Raw genomic sequence first — 20,928 nt, forward strand, 5'->3', positions numbered from 1 at the left:
GACACTATCCACACGGCAGAGGCCACCGGAGTGACAGTGCACCTCATAGACACTATCCACACGGCAGAGGCCACCGGAGTGACAGTGCACCTCATAGACACTATCCACACGGCAGAGGCCACCGGAGTGACAGTGCACCTCATAGACACTATCCACACAGCAGAGGCCACCGGAGTGACAGTGCACCTCATAGACACTATCCACACGGCAGAGGCCACCGGAGTGACAGTGCACCTCATAGACACTATCCACACGGCAGAGGCCACCGGAGTGACAGTGCACCTCATAGACACTATCCACACGGCAGAGGCCACCGGAGTGACAGTGCACCTCATAGACACTATCCACACGGCAGAGGCCACCGGAGTGACAGTGCACCTCATAGACACTATCCACACGGCAGAGGCCACCGGAGTGACAGTGCACCTCATAGACACTATCCACACGGCAGAGGCCACCGGAGTGACAGTGCACCTCATAGACACTATCCACACAGCAGAGGCCACCGGAGTGACAGTGCACCTCATAGACACTATCCACACGGCAGAGGCCACCGGAGTGACAGTGCACCTCATAGACACTATCCACACGGCAGAGGCCACCGGAGTGACAGTGCACCTCATAGACACTATCCACACGGCAGAGGCCACCGGAGTGACAGTGCACCTCATAGACACTATCCACACGGCAGAGGCCACCGGAGTGACAGTGCACCTCATAGACACTATCCACACAGCAGAGGCCACCGGAGTGACAGTGCACCTCATAGACACTATCCACACAGCAGAGGCCACCGGAGTGACAGTGCACCTCATAGACACTATCCACACAGCAGAGAGCCACTAACAGCAAAAATGCCTGAGGTTCTGGCCAGCCCCACACAGGGGAAAGGGAAAAGTGTCAATAACACCTGCTACCATCAGATTGCTTGACTTTAATTAAACATAAACGGCACTACAAAGCCATAGCAATAAAACGGAAGGTGAGCAATTTAAAAAGCTGTGAAGATCAGCGGCTCCCAGATGCTCTAAGAAACACAGTGATCGATCCCTAAGTTTGAAAACTAAGATAAGGGTTTAGATAAACAAGCTTTTCCTGATGTGTCTTGAGAGTAAACAAGAAATGTGAGAACCCTATAGTCTTGCACCTATAGAGTCTATACCTTGACATCCTCCAAAACACCAGGCCCATGTGTTTTCAATGGAAACCCTACCGCAACATTTAAAGTGTACAAAAATGATTTCACAGTGAGCAGAATGCCACCACACGCCATTCCATGCATCTGGCAAAAATCTAAGAGTAACAAACAGATAGTAAAATTAGAGGCTAAAATATTGAAAGAAACTGAATTAGAAGATCTTAGTCAAAGCAAGTCCGGTTCAAGTAGAGCCACGCCCCCACAAATCAAATTTAAGATCAGAAGACATAGTAACATTCCCAACAGGAGCAGGCTGAAGATTACATTGTATACTTTCCATCAAGAAAGCAAAAGCACTTTGGGGAACTCAGTGCCCACTCATGGCTCATTTGGATGATACAGCAACTGGAAAAAGAGAGGACTTTCAGACATGGTGAAGGACAAACAAATAACGTTCTGTTGATGAGAAGCCAATGCACATGTGTCCACCAGCGAGTCGTCTTTTCAATAATATAAGAAAAGCAAACAACTTTAGGATTAGATTTCCCATGTACCACAGAGGCCGTGCCTGGCTTCAGACACGGGCAGGCAGTCCTGGAGTCTGCACCTGCTCCGATGCCGCCCCTGGGAGCTGTTCTTGAGGAACATCCCTCTCTTTGCCTCCAGCTCTGCCCAGCTGAGGATAATGGACAGGAGGAAGCAGGGCTACACATTCACTCTGCTTCCTTCCCTGAAAGTCGGCAGGTCTGGAACAGCTTGTTACAAATTCAGAAGTGTCACTGACACAGCCTAGACCCGCAGCCCCATCCTGCAGCACCCTCCACCTCAGACCACTGACATGCTGGGCTCCTCGCTGCTTCTTCCAGTCATCCAGAGTCTTCCCAGAGTCCCTTCAGAAATCATCTACTTCCCCACAAGAGCCACCCTCTAGCCACAAACTAAAAAGTCCGCAAGCCATTTCGTCTAGGAACCACCATTCATTGGCAGGAAAGGTACAAAAGAAATGTCTATTGTAGCTCATAAATGATGCACAGCTTAAACCCCCAAGGATTCCTGAACGGCACCAGTGAAAAGATAAGCTAAGTAGAAAAATAGACAAGGTGTTCATAATCACCGTGGTTACAGCTACGGGCAAACGACTCCAAGTCAACCTCTCACAGAGATACCTGCACATCAGTATTTATCAAAACACCAGTCACAATAAGTAATGGAACCAACCTATGTGTCCAGTACTAGAGGGACAGATGAAGGAAAGGTGGCCGACATGCACAATGCCATAGAGAAGATTGGCATTATGTCGTTAGCAGGAAAATAGATGCAAGGAGAGATAATAATCATATAAAGCAAATTAAGACAAGCGTGATATTTTTCTCTTTTGTGGTTCCCATATATGGTTACATTGAATCGTGCATTAGACATCAACATCAAAGGGAAGTGTCCGGGGAACACAAAGGGTATGAAAGGGAACAGATACAGTGTATACATGCATCAAAATGTCCTTATGCAGTTCCGTGCCATACACAATGGATACTCAGTGACTTTGATCTTAAAGAGGCATCTGGAAAGTTACTGTACAGATGGCAGAAGGAAGAGTTCTAGGATAAGCTAAAGGGTGGTTACATTAGCAAAGCTGTCGCTATTTCCTAGACATCTGAACTGGCCCTTGGTACCCCTTCCAGGTAGCCGAGACTCCTCTGTCATTCACATCATGGTCCAATTTTGTTTATGGCAACTTCATCTGTTAAAGTGAAAAGTCCATTAAAAATAGCTATGGATAGGAATTCACACATGGGGGTCAATGGGGTGAAAGATGGACAGGCAGACAGGCAGACAGAGAAGAAGACTTGTGGTAGCCCTGAGTGTTGTGGCATTGGGAATGTTTTGAATGCTCACGGAGCTTCCATTGGTGTCGTCAGTGAATAGAATGTGAGCTCTCAGACTCTCTGCCCGGCTCTCACCCTGTGCTACACTCCTCAGAACTCCCTCTTCTCATAGCTGAAACTTCATGTCCTTTGACCAACCTTCCCCTTCGAGTACCTTCTCCAACCTGGCAACCGATGCCCCTCTCTGTGTTTCCGTGAGACCAACTTTGTTAGATCTCACCAAATGCAACCCCTGGACTTGTTGTGCCTGGGTTAGTTACCTGCCAATGTCCTCTAGTCCTTGAGACAAATGACAGATTTCCATCTTCATTGCGGCTCAACCATCCTCCCCTGTGTGCTACGCTCTTTAGCCATTCATCTGTAACTGAAAACATAAGTCAATTCCATGCCATGCTTGGTATGCATGGTGCCGTGAATAAATAAGCACAGAAGTGTGGGTGCCTCTCACAGGCACTGCCCCTCTCCTTTGGGTGTTCCCAAGAGTGGAGCCACTGGACAAAAATGGAAATATTTGCAACACATTCGTGAGGATGTGAGCACTTCCTTCAATTCCCGTCATCTCCCCTGCCCAATGCAGTATCTGCATCGGAGTAGCCCAGTCAACATTTATTCGATAAACACACACTGAGTTTGTACACATCGGAGATAATGATTCTAACGACAAAACAGAAGACATGCATGGCGCCTGGCCTCCTGGGCCTCGCAAAGTAAACAGCAGCTTTGAGCTGGGCAACCACATGAAACCGAATCCCACTCCGTCCTTTACCAAAGGCGACCTGAAGATAAGGAGGGGGCTGATTATGAAGGAGAAGTCTCAGAAATGAAGACAAAGAAAATTACATTCATCAACTTCCACCCCTGGGTTTCAGTTTACAAAATCCATCAAAACTGGTGATCGGCTAAGTCGGTGCACAAAATTATTTCTATATCCACACAATGGCGGTGCTAAGAGTAAAGGCACGAGCACTGCCCAAGCTTGCCTTAGGGACCATCCTCACTCTGCAGGAACAAGAGAGGCTTCCCAGAACAGGCCACAAGGAGAGTGAGACACCCAGCATGTGACAGATCAGCTTTATCACGCTAACCTATTTGATTCTCTACAGTGGGGGTAAAACCACTTACGCGATGGCATGTGACAAAACTTTTCCCAGAAGACTCCACATACAGCCTCTGTCCATTTCAGTCTCCATGCACCAATCTTTAAAACTACCATTGTCAGTATGTCTTAGCTAGGGTTTAACTGCTGTGAAGAGACACCATGACCATGGTAGTTCTAAATATTGGTGCATGAAGATTGAAAGATACAGGAGATAAATGGACAGAGTCTGTGTGTGGAGTCTCCCTGGGAAAAGTTTTGTCACATGGTGGAATGTAAGACAAGGAGCCCACAACAGGCCAAAGCATGATACCACCAAAGTCCAACTTGAACCATGAATTTTACTGGGGTCACTTACAGGAACAGATATGACTCAAAGACAGCTGCATCACCAAGGCCCTCCCCAGCATGGTGACAGCTCACAAAAGCTAGGAACCTGGAGCTCACTATTCAACCTACAGGCAGATCAACTGGCTGAATGTGTCCTTTCTAAGTGACTTGGTCTGGGCAGCCAGGCAGCTCCACTGGTCTTCGCTTCTTCCAGGCAGCTGGTTGTACCTCAGGGTCTCTGCAGGCTGGCTTGTCTGAGAGGGAACTCTCACTTTTATTGCTTACTCTGGCAGTGAATCTGGTCAGTTTCAGGGACTTGAAACTTGAAAGAACAACCCATATTACACGAGCTTTCCTATGTCAGCCCTGAAATACCTCCTATGTCCTGACCCTATGGTAAGGCCAGCACAAAGGTCCTTGGCTATGACCTGGCCCAACATGGCCACCCAGAGTCATCCCCTGAGGTACCATCAGGACATCATGGAGGTGCCCATCACCAGAGCAGCATCATTAGGACATCATGGAGGTGCCCATCACCAGAGGAGCACCAACAGGACATCATGGGGGTATCCATCACCAGAGGAGCAAGGCCTCTAAAAATGGCACTGGTGAGAAACAGTGTTTCCTCCAATGCTGTTTATCCATAAGCCTTCTAGACAGGGAGCACTGTGCTTTTTCTAAAAGCCAAGCCTCAGGCTTTGAGGGACTCTGTCCCACTGTACTGTTGTCTCCAGTACAGCTGGATACCATGGTAACAAGAGGGCCTTGGTCTTGAAACAGCAGTTAGGTCTGTCCTGCATGTTCCTCTCTGGGCCTGTTACCTACCAAGCCCTCCATTCTAGGCCTGTGATCTCTGTAAGCCTTCCTTCCATTCTGTGGTGTTTTACAAGACCTTCTACTCCAGAACTTGCTCACAGGTCTCCAGAGAGAACACACATAGGCTGCCTCTGAGACAGCCAAACCTCAGTGCTCCTCATGGGTACACCATTAGGTATGAACCCTCAAAAGGACTCAGTGGGTATCTAGGGGATGGGAAAGACTGGCAGACCAAGGAATGGGACTCAAAAGAGCAGTCCTGTCTTATCTCAGTGCTGGCCTTCTAGCTTTGCAGCCTGAGGACAGTGCTTCTTCCCGTCACCCAGTTATGGTTTGTTTGTTTGTTTGTTTGTTTGTTGGGTGCTGTTTCTACCTATCCCATAGCTAAAGCTCATACCTCATGAAAATTCTCTTATATCACCCTCCCGGGTGTTAGGATTACATATGGAAGCCACCAACCCAGCCAAGCAGGCTGTGATTTCAGCCTGGAGCACCAGAAGACCAGCAGAGGAAGAGATTAGTTTGTAAATTCATTGGATCCCACCTGAAAAGGTCCACCCTTCAGCTAACCAGGCTTCCTGTTCCTTTACGACTTCTTATTAGAGTTGAGGAAATCTCTGAGCACCTCTAAGGACAAGTGCTCACCTGCTCAAAAAGAAAAAAAGACGAAGAAAAAAAGACTTGTGTTCCCAGCAGGCAGAGGCAAAGGACTCCTTTCCTGGGGTTTCAAGTTGTTCACATAAAATATACAAGCTCACTAGATGAGTCTCTTTCCCTGTCCCTCTCCCTCTCCCCCTTTCTTCCCTTCCCCCCTCTCTCCTCCTCCCCTTCTCCCAATCTCCCCCTCTCCCAATCATCTCCCCCCTCCCTCCCCTTCTCCCTTTTTCCCTCTTCCTCTCTCCCTCTCCTTTCCTCTTCTTCTCTCCCTCTCCCCTCCCTCCCCCTCCAACCTCCCCCTCCCTCCCTTCACCCTCTCCCCCCTCCCTCTCCCTCCCCCTCCCTCTCTCCCTTTCTCTCCCTCTCCTTCTTCCCCCACACCCCCTCCACTGCCCTCTCCTCTCTCTTTTCCGCCAGGGTTCAGGTTAAATTTGCTAACCTTGTGCATTTTAATTCTCCCCACTTCCTATCTAACCTCTCTTTGGTAACCATGACCAACATCCTATACCTCCCAACCCAGCATACGACAGAGCCATGCTCCACAGCTGCCTAAGAGTCTGTAGCCAACAGACTCTTGTAATCCCAGTCATGTGAAGGTTAAGATGCCCTTAATATACACAGGTAGCTCTGGATAACCAAAGGGTCGCAGCAACAGACAACGGTATATCCTCTCCCTCACAAGAGAGAAGGTCCCGGAAGACATAGTCCCTGTGCCTCTCAAAGCCAGAGTTCTGGAAGCATCCACAATGAGCAAGTAATGCTGCATTCCAGACCTGCTACTTTTCTGGGGTTTCCCTGGGAGTTCACAGTATCTAAAGCAGGACCAGAGAGACTCTTCAGGACAACATGGCTGCCAGCCACCTCTGTGCTCTCCAGATGCAAATTGTCTTCAAACTGGCTGTTCGTTTGCTCTGTAAGATCTACTCAACTCAATGGTGAGAAAGACCTCAGAAGACAAAGGCCTCACACACAAACGAATGAGTCTGCCCTAACAGAAAAAAAACCTGCATTTGATAAACTCGAACAAGACATACAAGAACTTTGAGGCAGGTAACTGACAAAAACCTGCAGAAATGTCATGAACCTGAGGCCAACTCACAGAAGACATGCGAGCCTGGGGGTGCGGGTGAATTAATTACAAGATGTCACCACAATCAGAAACACAAGCTAATTACAGTATCACTCTCTAAGTATTCAAGAAACCCAAGGAGTTGGCCTCGCATGGAAGAATGCTTAAGGAATCCAAGTTGACAAGCAAAGCCTGAAACCTGACATGCACGGGATTGCACACATCTGTCATCCCGCCGCTCAGGGGGCTGAGTGGGAACACTAAACACACTGTGGCACCGTCTCTGCAAACACAAAAGAACTGAAGTTCGCCAGAGGAGCTTATTCCGTGCACTCAATACCCTACAAAACGACTGCATGTGGGAGGCTCTGGGCTCTTCGCCGGGTTGGCCAAAATAACACCTGGCCCTGCTTTAGAGACCCCAGAGGGAGTCTTTACTGTAAACCTGCTACAAAGTACTAACATTTTATGAGCTAGTGGCTTTTTTGACAAGAGGAAGGGTGAGGAATGAGCATGCCCAGGAGACGTGTGAGACCCGCAGGTGGATTGTGGACTCGGGACTCATGGCTACAGCTGGAGTTGCTGGTTCTTTTCCTATAGGCCCCTAAAGAAAGCATTTCTAACATTAGGGGTTGACTTTGGAGATTTAAGAGGAAGGAACTGACTGAAGAAAAGCTGGAATAGTCTAAGTAAGCAGTGAAAGATAAATGTGAGAAGGCAAATGTTTCAAATGCCAGGTAACAGTGCAGACTATGAGTCATTTCTCATTTCTGTTTGAAATGAGCCCATGATCTGAGCAGAGATAAACTCCACCCAATGAGAACATCCTGCAGGACCATTCACATGCTAAGACGTTCACATGCAAAGACATGCAGACACATGTAGACCGGCATGCACACCAACAGATGCACACACAAACACATGGCATAGAGTCCATCCTTGAGCCCATAAAGCAGCTTTCTTAAATTTTATATTTAGTTGTTTAAAAATAAATATGTGATGGAGGCTTAGGGGAAGCCCAGGGGGAGTAATGGGTCAATTCAATCACGATATACTAGATACATGTATGAAATTTTAGCTAATGAGGTCATGTACCTTGGAGAATGTCACTGAAAAAAATTATAATTCCTCCCATTCTAAGTATGCTTCTTTATGGTCACAGATATGGTTCTCACTCCGTATCAAAGAAGCTTCCTTTTGCAGCAGCTGGAGCCCTTTACAGAAAGCTGTGGTTATAACGCAGAGAGAATCAACAAATAAAATGGACAGAAGAGAGCGTCCCAAGGCACACTCTTAGATAAGCCAGCTCAAGGGAGCCCCGCTGCAGCTCAGGTCCATTCCTGCTCTTACACAGATGGGTAAGGGCTGGCCCTTCTTTTTTAACCTTAGTATTAAAAGTGTCACAAATAAGAAAAAAAATTACTTTTAATTTCTTACTTGTAGTTTGTTTTGTTTTGTTCTCAGGTAGAACACTTGAAGCTCTAAAGAGAAGTGACCAAAAAGGCAAGTAAACAGAGCCTGGCAGGGAAGTAAAATTTACAAACTTTTTAAACTAAAAACTGTGCATTCTACTCAATGGATCATGTATAGACTCATGCGCTCTTGTCACCAAGGGATAAAGAAGCGGCTACCTCAGCCCACCCTAGCTCCACCCACCTCAGCCCACCCTAGCTCCACCCACCTCAGCCCACCCTAGCTCCACCCACCTCAGCCCACCCTAGCTCCACCCACCGCAGCCCACCCTAGCTCCACCCACTCCGCTCCGCTATGCCCCGCCCCTCCCGGGACTGCTGACTGACTCCCAGCTCATCTTGTGCTGAGCTTCGCCTTTTACACTTACAGCCCACATTGAAACTATTGCACTCTGGGGAGGGTAGGTTAAATCCTCAGACCCCCGAGTGAGACAGCGTTCCTCAGCGAACTGGCCTGTCTGCACTTTACCCCACTGCTTCCTTCCAAAAATTGTAATAAATCATATCCTCGGTTGGCACTCACACCTGCCGATCCCCAGCTGCTGAGTACGTGGCTCTACCAGGCTTCTGTTTGTGCCTTCCTGGATCCTACTCACTGGCTACTGGCTAACTTTTTAAGCGGGAGAGATTCTCATTGTGCCTGCATGTTTCCAGTAAGAAGGTGCAGCCACCTTACCAACAGCAAACTCGCAGATCCAGGAACACTGCAGGGACACTGGTGTCCATGAACAGCATATATCGTTCCACTGCTGTGAAAGTACAACAGAGCTAACCCCACCTGTAATGTGGAAAAGGTCAAAAGTAACTATTCACACAAGAAATGTGGAGGCTTTGTTCAAATCCCGGTTGAAAACTAAACTTTCGAAGATGAAGGCTGAGTGTGGATTCAGACGGGGAAGAAGAAACTATAGCTACAGAAAAAAAAAAAAACGACAACAAAGGGTCCAGGCTCCTGGAGCCCTGTGACGTCATGTGATACAGCATTTGCAGGTGTGGTGACAGATCCCGGAGATAAAGGTGACTCAGCCTAGAGTGTCCCTAAAGAGAACTCGAGGGGACACGTGACAGAAAAGTCTTTGAGGTTTGCAGACAGGATGTCCTAGAGGAGGAAAACGCAGGAAACCAAGCCTCCAAGGATGAAACTGCCCCCCCCCCCCAGACACCTGGATTTCATCCCCAAACTGACCTGACCTGCAGAATGGAGACACGAGCGTACTGGACTGATGAGCACCAGAGGCTCATGGGAACATCACCGCAATGTCTGAATTAAGAGTTCTCTCTGCTGCTACCCCTCCCCCACCGAGAGGTCCTCTTGGGATGGGGCAATGTCAAAGTCTCCCTGACCTCTCCACAAATGCATGCGCAAAGTCACAGAGGAACCACTGAGACACACGGTGGTCACCTTGTCACCCCGAGCTATGTCTAGAAAAGCAAGGGGTCTTCCAAGGAATTGACCAGCTGTCCCTGTGGCTGTGTAAACCTTAGATGTAGATGGATGGAAAGGCTGATACTACATCTACCCTGCAGCAGTGAAAAAAATAGGTTCCCAAAAACAGTCAATGGAAGGTAACAGGACATCAAGAGAGAATATAGGCTCCCTTAGCAAACCAGAGGATGCCAGAGCTCTGTCCCTAAGGAGCAGCATGGGGATAGGCAGTGGACAAAACTGTTGGAAGCGCTGGCAGAGACCCGCTCTGTATCTATATATAAACATGAAAAGTCGGCAGATCGCATCAGTCGACTGTGAGAGCTGAATGTGTATTTTCTTGTGGGGGTTTTCCTTTTCTTTTCAAAGAAAGGCTTTTAAAATATAGCATTGAAGCCAGAAGTTGCAAACAGAATTCTAGACATGACTTCTAAGACTACTTATTATTTATAAAAAAAAATGATAAAGTGGAAATCCAATTACAATTGGAAAAGCAAATAATAATAATCCTAGTGATGTTGAAATGAGCTAGAAGACCCTTCTCTACAACTCACAAGCTGAAGAGGAGGAAAAGCAGAAGTGTCGCTTTGGTTAACTCCCAAGACTGGAAGATGGAGACTTGCCACAAGCCATAGATCGACCAGAGGTCACAAGCAGAACCCAGGAGGAAGGCTACACTTCAGTCTTGGTTGGAGGACAATGGCTACACACATTTTTCTGGAAACTGTATGGAAATATACACTGAAAGATCTTTTAAACTGCCACACTTTCTGAAATGCTTTAACACTCAGAAGGAAGGGATTTCCTGGAGAATCCTCTACACCAGACTCAGACATCCACATGGGTCTCAGCGCACAGTTGATCACAGTAGGTCCACACAACCGTGTGCTTGATGGCTTTAAGATGTACTCACAGCTGGTAGAGCACTTGTCTGGTGTGCACAAGGTCCTGGGGGTTTGATCCCAGCACCACACAAAACGGTCATACTGGTGCTTGCCAGAGATCTCGTCGCTGGGGAGGTTGGAGCAGGAGGATGAGAAGTTTAAGGCCATCCTTCAGTGACAGATTTCGAAGCCAGCTTGGGCCACATTAGAGCTTGTCTCAGAAAACAAATGAATGCACAACAGAGGCCAGGGAGGTGGCTGTCAGTAACATATGCTCTGTACAGCATGAAGGTCTGATTGTGGGTGTCTAGCACTCATGCAAAAGTCCAATGTGAGAATGAACATGTGTAACCTGGGCACGGGGAATGGGTGAGAGATGGGCATATCCCCAGAGCTCCCTGGCCAGCCAGTGTAAACAGCTGGTAAGCTCCAGGTTCAACGAGAGACCCTGTCGAAAAAAAACAGGGTGGAGAGCAACCTAGGAAAACATCTAATTTCAACCTTTGACCTCTCAGGTACACACATGTGTACATACACACTTCAACATGTGCTTGCACTGTATTCAACCCCGCCAAAAAAAAAACTTTTACAAGTTATTATAATAATATATGCTGTTAATTTGTCAGACATGTTATTGTAACAGTTTTACTTATATAAACCAGGAAACATATAGATGGAAAGTTATAGCATAAATTTTTGTGACCTACTTTTAATAGGAGTTCAACCTCTCCTCTAGCCCACCACCCAGCAGAGGTAGTAGAAAAGTTATAAGGATATGGGGGAAGTGGACCTGTTCAGCAATTTGGGGGCGAGCTTGATCTTCTCGGGCAGCAGGTCAGTCCTGTAACACACACCAGACACACACGATTCAGCAGCTGCAGACCAGGCCTCTAGGCAGGTGGACACCAGGCACAAACCAGCATCTACAGTCCAGTCCTTTCAGCAAGCAGACACCAGGCATCCGTAGTTCAATCCTAAGAAACCACCAGGCTCAACAACCAGCCTGAGGAGAGGCCATTAAAGGGCTAAGCTACCACAGGAAACTCATGAGCAGTTCTTGGGTGAGTTTCTCTCAATGGCAGCGTCACCACAAGTTGAGCTCAACAGTGCAACGTAAGGTGAACCAGTGCATGGGTGTCTTTAGTGAGGAATCACGAGGTGGAGCAAACCAACGCTCAGCGCTCATCTCCTGCTGCCTGTGGGGTCAGATTCATACTCCTTCATCACGGGTCCTTTCACGTGTTTGTTATAACCAAACATCCTTTCACCTGTGACTGCTTCAGAAAAACATGCTTTCACGTGTCTGATTTAGAGAGTCATCCTTTTCACCTGTGTGCCCCAGCAAACCATCATCTGACGCAACTGACTTTCTAAAGAAACCAGAATTTCCACTTCAGAAAGTAATCATTGCCTTAGCAATTTCACCTTTGAACTCTTCTCATTGAGTAATTTTCTAGGGTAAGATATATTACATCTTTTTGTTTAGACTTTGTTTCTGTATAAAGGTTTATCTCGTTGTTATGTATGTGTACATGTGTGTCTTTGTCGGTGTGTGCTACACGCATGTGGGTACCTCTGAGGCCAGAAGAGAGTGTGGGATTCCCTAGAGATGGAGTTACAAGTGTAATCACTTGTGACCTGACAGGGGCAGGTACTGGGAACTGAACTCAGGTCCTCTGGAAGAGCCGAGTCCTCTTACCACTAAGCCGTCTCTCCAGACCGTGTTTAGACAAGTACCACCCATATGCATAGTGAATTTTACAGTTCTGTAAGGCTCGCTCCGAGTCAGCTTGCTCCTGCGACTGACGTGCTTGTCTTGCTTCTAGACGGACATGTAGCTTGCTGCAGTGAGAAGTGCCAGCATTGTTTGGCATTGTGACCGTGATGGTTATCACTGCCCCATGGCTCAGATGTCTTTGTAATAAGACGATGCAAATTTGAGGTGGAAAACATGGAGCTACGGCCAGAGCTCATCCCAGGAGGACATGAGAACATGATGGTGCAGACTTCGCCGTCATCAAAAGGCAAGCGACAAAGGGCCTACTTCAGAACCTGGATTTCCACATGCTGACCCAATACAGGCCATGTCTTTATCCCCCACACTGCGCTGAGCTGCCAGAGGCCCCTGCCAGTGTTCTAGCTACAGCTGAGCCTACTTTAGGTTTCCGATGATGGGTGAAGCACAGAGAAAGCATTGCCAGTTTCTCCTGTTTAACCGGTGCTGCCAAATCAGAGACAGGATCAAAAATGAAAACAACCCAGTTTGCCAAAGTTAAACAAATTTTTAAGAATCAGAGCCTGTGCTCTAAACCCTAACTTTAAAAACAAAGCGGTTCTTCTCACAACGGGCATGGCTTTCCTGGAACCTGAGCCCAGTACATTCACACGTGAGGGATACTAAATGCATCCTGCTCAGTAGCTTTCCCTAGGCACCCTGATTCGCACAACTCTGCTCACGATTCCCTTGGAGACTGAACAATGTCATTTACAAAACAAATTGTTTCCCTACCCTGGGTTAGTTGGGACTGCACCTGCGGCCAATGCTGAGATTCACTCTAAAGCAAGCGTGACAAACCCCACTGGTATGAGCACGGCAGAGCTTACTCACTATCCTATCGCCCGTGAGGATGTGATGGTGTTGTCACTGGCTGGGGTCTACAGCATGAGCTCACAAACACACTAGTCAGTCCCAGTGAATGATTCAAAGACCGTCACTGCTCATATATACATTTTGATTATAACCGATGTGAATGGCACACTTCCGCAGTTGACTTGGACATTTAGCCTTCTGGTGGGCATTGCTACCTAACTTGCTTCAGTGAAGAGTTGGAATTGTTTGACTGTGACAGCAAGGGCATCACTGTCCTGTGTGCAGACCCGCCACACTGCCATTTCCAGGGGACACCCAGGTACTGAACGGTCCTCTGCAAGATTACATTATGTCCTCATTTTCCCTATTTAGACCCAGGGGGCGCCTGAAAATCAGAGGTCAGCAATATGCCTGTGCCACTTTTGGTCCTGGTAACTCTCTGCTCTGGTGTCCTCCTGTGTACCACAGGCTGTCCCTTGGCATCCCTGACCTCTTCCTGTAAGACACTAGAGGCCGTGTGCTCGCTCCAGAGTGCCAAGCACAAATGTCTGCAGACGCGTACCCATGTTGCCTGGAGGAAAAGCTACTTCTGTTTAAGAATCACTACAATGAGAAACAATTAACCGCCTCCCGATGGGAGATCTGGCGCAATCCTGTCACCAGCTCTGAAACATATCCCCTCTAATGAGATAGAACAAAAAAGACTGTGTTTCCCTAAGAAAGAAAATTAATGAGAAAGGCTGGTTAGACACAGGACAGCGGAACACAGATCCGTGCCTCCTCTCCTTCCTCCACTCTGCGCACATGCTCGAGGCTTTAAAATAAGGGTCAGTCCTGAACTTGGCTGGAGAAATAAGAATATACCACCCAGCAGGGTCAAAATCAGCAGAGTCACCCTGAGACCAGAAAGCAGATGGAGTCACAGGAGCTAAGTCAAACCCACATCCCAGAGCCCAGGTGGAGGCTGAGGGGGTGAGGACCAGCAGCATCGTGGGGAATGAGAAGGCCTCCAGCAGATCCTAGCCCACAGAATGCAAAGGGATGATCCTGTTTCCTAGCATCTTCGCCACCCCTCAGAAGTATTTATGGAAATACAAAAATATCTAGCACCCAACAAAGTAGAAAATCAGAGATGAGTCCACAGAACTTGGGGCGTCTTCAAGAAAGAAATCAGGCCTGAAATCGACTGCTGGCGTTTTAACCTTTAGATTTTCTCTTTAATGGAGAATGAATTAAAATAAAAGGGTGCAGAGGAAAGGGACAAATAAAGACCAGAGCCAACATCAGTCGGGCAGAGGATATGAAATCAACAAAAAACATCAGAACTGGTTCACTGGGAAAATGAATGTTACTAATCCTCAGAATAATGAAGACCCAGTCACCAGCACACAAAACTAGCCAGGCAGTGTCATCCTGGATGCCACAGGCAGAAAGAACAGACCCAGGGAACGTTATAGGCAACTCCTCACTGACAACGATGCTTCTCGGAGGCCTGCTGACATTTGCCCACACTGGTCTTCCCAGCTAGAGGCCAGAATCTCAAGGGATCAGGGATAGCTTGCTGTCAGGAAAGCCCCACAAAACCAAAACCTGACCCATGTGTGTAAACTGCTCCTCAGGGACATTTTTTGTCATCTCCTGCTGGCTCTAACAGGACATCTCGATCCTAAACGACACCAGGAAGCAGACCAGCAATAGGTTGAGAATCTCACAGTGGCCCATCCCAAAATGCTACAGCTGTGGAGGGTCCTGCCAGGCCATCCAGTGGCCCTGGGTGGAGTGGGGTGGGGTGGGGTGTGTCCCTTCCCAAGTCAGATTCCTACGGAACAGTAAAAAGTGTTCGTAGAAGCCTACAGAATGGACTTGTTTCTCCTTCAGCAGTAAGAAGGGACCTAGGAACCAAGAGGTAGACAAACTCTTCAACTTCCCATTCCCAAGCTCCACCCTGACACTGCCGCCTGGATGCCTAGATATCTAAGGAGGAAGAACGCTGGGAGATTCTGTCCTCCAGTGAGTCCAGCTGGCACAGAGCTGAGGTCTAGCTGTAGGTCGCACAGGATACCAGGGTCACAAAAAATAAACATGAACAACAACAAAGTGGTTTTCCCATCCGAGCTAACCACCTGCCTTTGAAAGAAAAACAAAAACAACAGACCAGCAATACAACAGCCACAAGAGACCTCGGCCACAGCTCCCCGCAGCATCTGCGTGCCCTGCCACACCTCTATCCCTCCATGACAGATAAGCTAATGTGTGCCCTGTTTCCCAATGGGGTTACTGGTTATGTATTCCCCTGCTCTAAGTCCTGGGGTTCCCAAGCCAGAGCAGCAGACCAGGAAAAGGAAGATGAGTCTGCCCCCCAATCCTTTACTGGGATTCAGAGTAGAATTTGTACCACTTGGGAGGCCTACTTGAAGTCTAAGGACTTCACTTGAAAATCTGAGGAAGAAAGAAGGGGGTAGGGAGATATACCCCCCTCAGTGATTTCACAGAAACCCCCCCCCAAGCTTCCATAGGTTTCATTTATTCTTTCTGTATTCATCTCTAACCCGCTGAGGGCTCCCCCATATAGCCTTTAGCCCCTTCCCAGGGTACGGCAAAGAAATAAATGTGAACAACAGAAAAGTTGTCCAGCCTTTCTGGCAGCTAGAGGCAGGCATGGGCTGTAGGTCCTGTCTCCCACATGGCTCCCCCACATGGCTCCCCGAACCCCCATGCCCCATGTCCCCACCCCCGTGTAATCAGTCCAGGACTAAGTTCTGTGCTCAGCTCCTTTATCTGACGTGAGATTCGCAGTACTCCAGTCTCTCTTTAATGAATTCCAGTGAGTTCCCTTTCTGGCTAAACCAGCTGACGAATTTTGCTAAGTATTGCAAGTCTTTTTTCTTTCTTTTTTTAAAATTAATTTTTTTATTTACATCCCAAATGTTGCCCCCCTTCCCCGTCCCCCCTTGCAGAGTTCTTCCCCATCCCCCACCTTGTCTTTGAGTCTGAGAGGGTGCTCCCCCATGTCCCCCACAATCTCTACAGGATTAGGCAATTCTCTCCCACTAAAGCCAGAAGGCAGCCCTCTGCTACATATGTGCAGGGGGCCTGGGACCTGTATTAATGCACCTCTCTGTGACTGGCAGAACAGCGTCGTGATGCACATGGAGAGGTTGGGGCGTGCTATGCGGTCATTACGGACCACCTTGGCTCCCCAGCTCCCCTCCAGTTTCCGAGGGTCCTTTAGCAGCTAAATTTTAACCCATCACTCTCTACGTCCTTCCTGAGACAGAGGCCCTGTGACAGCAGTGAGGGAAGGCTGGAGAACGGACAGACAGAAAGGAAAGGAGAAATAGAGAGATCACACAGTACCTGAGCCGTCCCCATTTTGGCTGGCAAGGTGCAGGCTGGGGTTCGCAAGCTGCTGTGAGATCGCGTAGTACTATGGCCGGGCCTCAGATGGTGGGGAAGCCTAGGATGAGGAATGGATAGAAAGGGGGAAAATGATAAAAAAGGGTAAACAACCTCCGTCCAGGGGGAAAATAAAAAACATGGAGTATACATTAAAGATAAGCAGCTCAGTACTCGTTAGATCAAGAACAGCAGTAGGGAGCTGCCTCTCTAAGGGCGCACGGCATGCACGGTTGTGAAAAATATCTCGATTCTAAAGCAAGGTTTGAAATGATGAATGGGTTTAACAACTTCAAAATATTAAACCAGAGAGAAAAAGAAAAACTGCTCTCTAAATCAAGATTTGTAACTCCTTCTGCAACTCTGTGATTAAACCAGATTTGTGAATTAGCCCCCAGGCCGGGCACGCTGCGAGACAGACGTGGCATCAAATATTAAACATTTAAATGGGGTTACAACCCCAGACGACACTGAAGGTTGCCCTGATTTTAAAACAAGTGCTAAACCATGTATTTGATAGATTTTAAGACTCCTTCATTTTTTTTCATCCCTTGCACATTAACACATAAAATCACCATTTGCACCAAATACGAACTACGTGGCAGAGGAACCTTAGCTCCATAACATCACAGTAGGAAACATGACGGCGCTATCGTGAAACGCTCTCCTACATGTACTTTACCTGACCCTTAAAAGTCACGGTCGTGACACAGTACTGCCCTGAATAGTATTTATGAATACTGCACAGCGTACAATGTCTTCTGAAAACTATTTTGTCACCTAAATCTTGGACAAATACGCCGATGAGCTACTAAATGCCAGGTAAACACTTTTAGTTGCACAGTGCTAATAAGCTAAGGATATGACTTTTGAACAAGTACACACTGTTATACTTGGAGACCTGAACCCAGACCAACCATCATCAGAGAGGCTTAACCCAGCAACTCACAGGAGCGAGTGCAAAGACCCACAGCTAAGCATTAGGCTGAGCTTGGGGAATGCCATAGACAAGGGCGAGGAAGGATCATAGGAGCCAGAGGCTGGAGGATACCGTGAGAATACGACCCACAGAATCAACTAAACAGGGCTCATAGGGGCTCACAGAAGCTGAAGCAACAATCACAGCACCCGTATGGATCTGGGCTAGGTCCTCTGCACACATGTTGTGGTTGTGTAGCTTGGTGATCTTGTGAAACTCCTAACCATAGCGGAGGAAAGCTGTCTCTGGCTCTATTGACTGATGGGAGGGACCCTTCTCCTTCTACTGCGGTGCCTCCTCCAGCCTAGATCTGAGGGTTTGTGCCCAGTCTTATTATCTCTTGTTGCTGTGTTTGGGGGACCCACTCTTTTCTGAAAGGACACAGAGGAAGAATGGATCTGGGGTAGAGGGGAAGTCGGAGAAGTGAAGTAACGGTAGCCAGAATGTAATGTATGAGAGAAGAATTTTAAAAGGAAAACTTTTCTATTTTAAGTTGTTACTAACTCACTTTATCTATGCATTTAAGTAGCATTTCTAATAAAATAACATTTTTAGAACAGTCGTGTTCAGAATACACATGTATGTAAATTAAATGTATTGAAAGCTAGTAATAAACTGGCCACAATTCATAAGAAAATTTTTTCTTGAATGATTGTATATACTATACATACATTTTTAAGTTATGAATTAGAAATTAATTCTATTTCTCTCCAATAGACAATTACCCCAGAAAATTTACTGAATAATCGATATTTTCCTAATTTGAAAGTGCCATCCATATAAAAACATTCATCCACAAATTTATTAACTGCCTGTAGCATTCATGTTTCCTCTAGCACTGAACCCACAATTTAGATATCCTTTAAAACTCTTTGTAAGTAAACAATCCTGCTAGGACTTCAAGTACTTGAAGAGACAGGGAGAGAGTGGAAAACCTTGTCTTATCCCTGATTTGAGTGGGGTTGCTTTAAGTTCCTCTTTATTTAATTTGATGTTAGCTATTGGCTTGTCATACACTGCCTTTATAGGTATGCACCTCGAATCCCTGATCTCACCAAGACTTTAAATATGAAGGAGTATTGGATTTTGTCGAAGGCCTTTACAGAACGCATCGAATGAGATGAGTATGTGGTTTTTTTTTTTTCTTTGCATTACATCATTACGTTTACATCCATTATGTCGATGGATTTTCTTTTTTTTTTTTTTTTTTTTTTTTTTCCCGGAGCTGGGACCGAACCCAGGGCCTTGCGCTTGCTAGGCAAGTGCTCTACCACTGAGCTAAATCCCCAACCCCGTCGATGGATTTTCATACATTAAACCACCCCTGAGTTCCTGGGATGAAGCCTACTTGATCATGACAGATGATGTCTTTGATGTGTTCTTGGGTTCAGTTTGTGAGTGTTTTATTGAGTACTTTTACATCAATGTTCATAAGGGAAACTGGTCTAAAATTCTCTTTCTTTGTTGAGTCTTTGTGTGGTTTAGATATCAAGATGAAGGTAGCCTCATAAAATAAGTTTGGCAATGTTCCTTCTGTTTCTATTTTGTAGAATAGTTTGAGGAGTATTGGTATTAGCTCTTCTTTGAAAGTCTGGTAGAATTCTGTGCTCTAACCATTTGGCAGTGGGGTTAGTTTTGGTTGAGAGATTTTTAATGACTGCTTGTATTTCCTTAGAGGTTGTAGGACTTTTTGGATAGTTTACCTGATCTTGATTTAACATTGGTAGGTGGTATCTGTCTAGAAAACATCCTTTTTGTTTAGAGTTTCCAATTTTGTGGAGTACAGGCTTTTGAAGTAACTCTTAACAATTCTTTGAATTCCCTCAGCATCCATTGTTATGTCTCCCTTTCATTTCTTATTTTGTTAATTTGGATACTGCCTCTTAGGTAGTTTGGCTAAGGTTTTGCCTATTTTGTTGATTTTTCTCAATGAACCAGCTCTTGGTTTTGCCGGCTCTGCGTTGTTCTCTTTGTTTCTGGTTGGTTGATTTGAGCCCTGAGTTAGATTATTTCTTCCCATCTACTCTGCTTCGGTGTGTCTGCTCCTTTTTTTTTTCTAGAGCTTTCAGATGTACTTTTAAACTGCTAGTATGAGAACTCTCCAATTTCTTTATGGAGGCACTTTGTGGCGAAGGGAATACTCCCCCACTGCTGGTGGGAGTACATACTTGTACAACCACTCTGGAAATCAATTTGGCAGTTTCTCAGAAAATTAGGAATAACCTTAAGACCCAGTTCTATCACTCCCAGGCATATACCCAAAAGATGTCCTCCATACCACAAGGACACTTGCTCAGCTATGTAAATTGCAGCTTTATTCATAATAGCCAGAAACTGGAAATAGCTCAGAAGTCTCTCAACTAAAGAATGGATTTTTTTTTAAAGTGGCTCGTATACTCAATGGAATACTACTCAGTTATTGAAAACAAGGACATCATGAAATTTGCAGGCAAATGAATGGAACTAGAAAATACCATCCTGAGTGAGGATGTCCCAAAAGAATATGCATTGTAGGGGGTTGGGGATTTAGCTCACTGGTAGAGCACTTGCATAGCAAGCGCAAGGCCCTGGGTTCAGTCCCCAGCTCCGAAAAAAAAGAATAAAAAAAAAAAAAAGAATATGCATTGTATGTACTCACTTATAAGTGAATATTAGCCATAAAGTACAGGAACCAATCTACAATCTACAGACCCAGAGAAGCCAAACAACAAGGAGGGCCCAAGAGAGGATGCTTGATTCTCACTCAGAAGGGGGAACAAAAGAGACCTCTGAGGTGGATGGAGGGAAAGAATTGCAGGGCAAGGGAAGGAGAATCAGGTATAGGGAAAGCAGTAGAGAGAGGGCCAGGAGAGTGAAGGAAGACAGGGTAGGCATCCCTAAGATATGCCAGAGGCCTGGAGGGAGGAGGATCCAGGAAGTCTATGGGGGTGACTCTAGCTGAGACTTCTAGCAGTAGATTTGGTGCCTGAAGTGGCCACTCCCAGTAGCCAGGCAGGACTCCCAGTGGAGGGATAAGGACATCAACCCACCCACAAAACCTTCTACTCAAAATGTGTCCTGCCTACAAGATGTGCAGAGACAAAGGTAGAGCGGAGTTGGAGGGAATAGCCAACGGATGATAGTTGAGAGCTATCCCAAGAGCAAGAACCAATCCGTGATACATTAATGATACTCTGCTGTGCTTGCAGACGT

The 20,928-nt window shown here is 46.7% G+C and overlaps 2 protein-coding genes across 1 annotated transcript in view; one reads left to right on the plus strand and one right to left on the minus strand.

Annotated features, from left to right (window-relative positions):
• Erich1 (glutamate-rich 1) overlaps positions 1-20,928 on the plus strand; it is a gene marked incomplete at its 5' end in the record, with an annotated part of 52,793,804 nt that overhangs the window by 52,628,349 nt on the left and 144,527 nt on the right.
• The window catches only part of Dlgap2 (DLG associated protein 2), a 710,212-nt gene that overhangs the window by 613,909 nt on the left and 75,375 nt on the right, over positions 1-20,928 (minus strand). The window contains 1 exon segment of the mRNA NM_053901.2: positions 16,719-16,818. Coding sequence (NP_446353.3) covers positions 16,719-16,733 — 15 coding nt within the window. The 5' untranslated portion in view covers positions 16,734-16,818.

This window comes from Rattus norvegicus, chromosome 16, assembly GCF_021556685.1.
Source record: "Rattus norvegicus strain SHRSP/BbbUtx chromosome 16, alternate assembly SHRSP_T2T, whole genome shotgun sequence".
Lineage (NCBI taxonomy): Eukaryota > Metazoa > Chordata > Mammalia > Rodentia > Muridae > Rattus > Rattus norvegicus.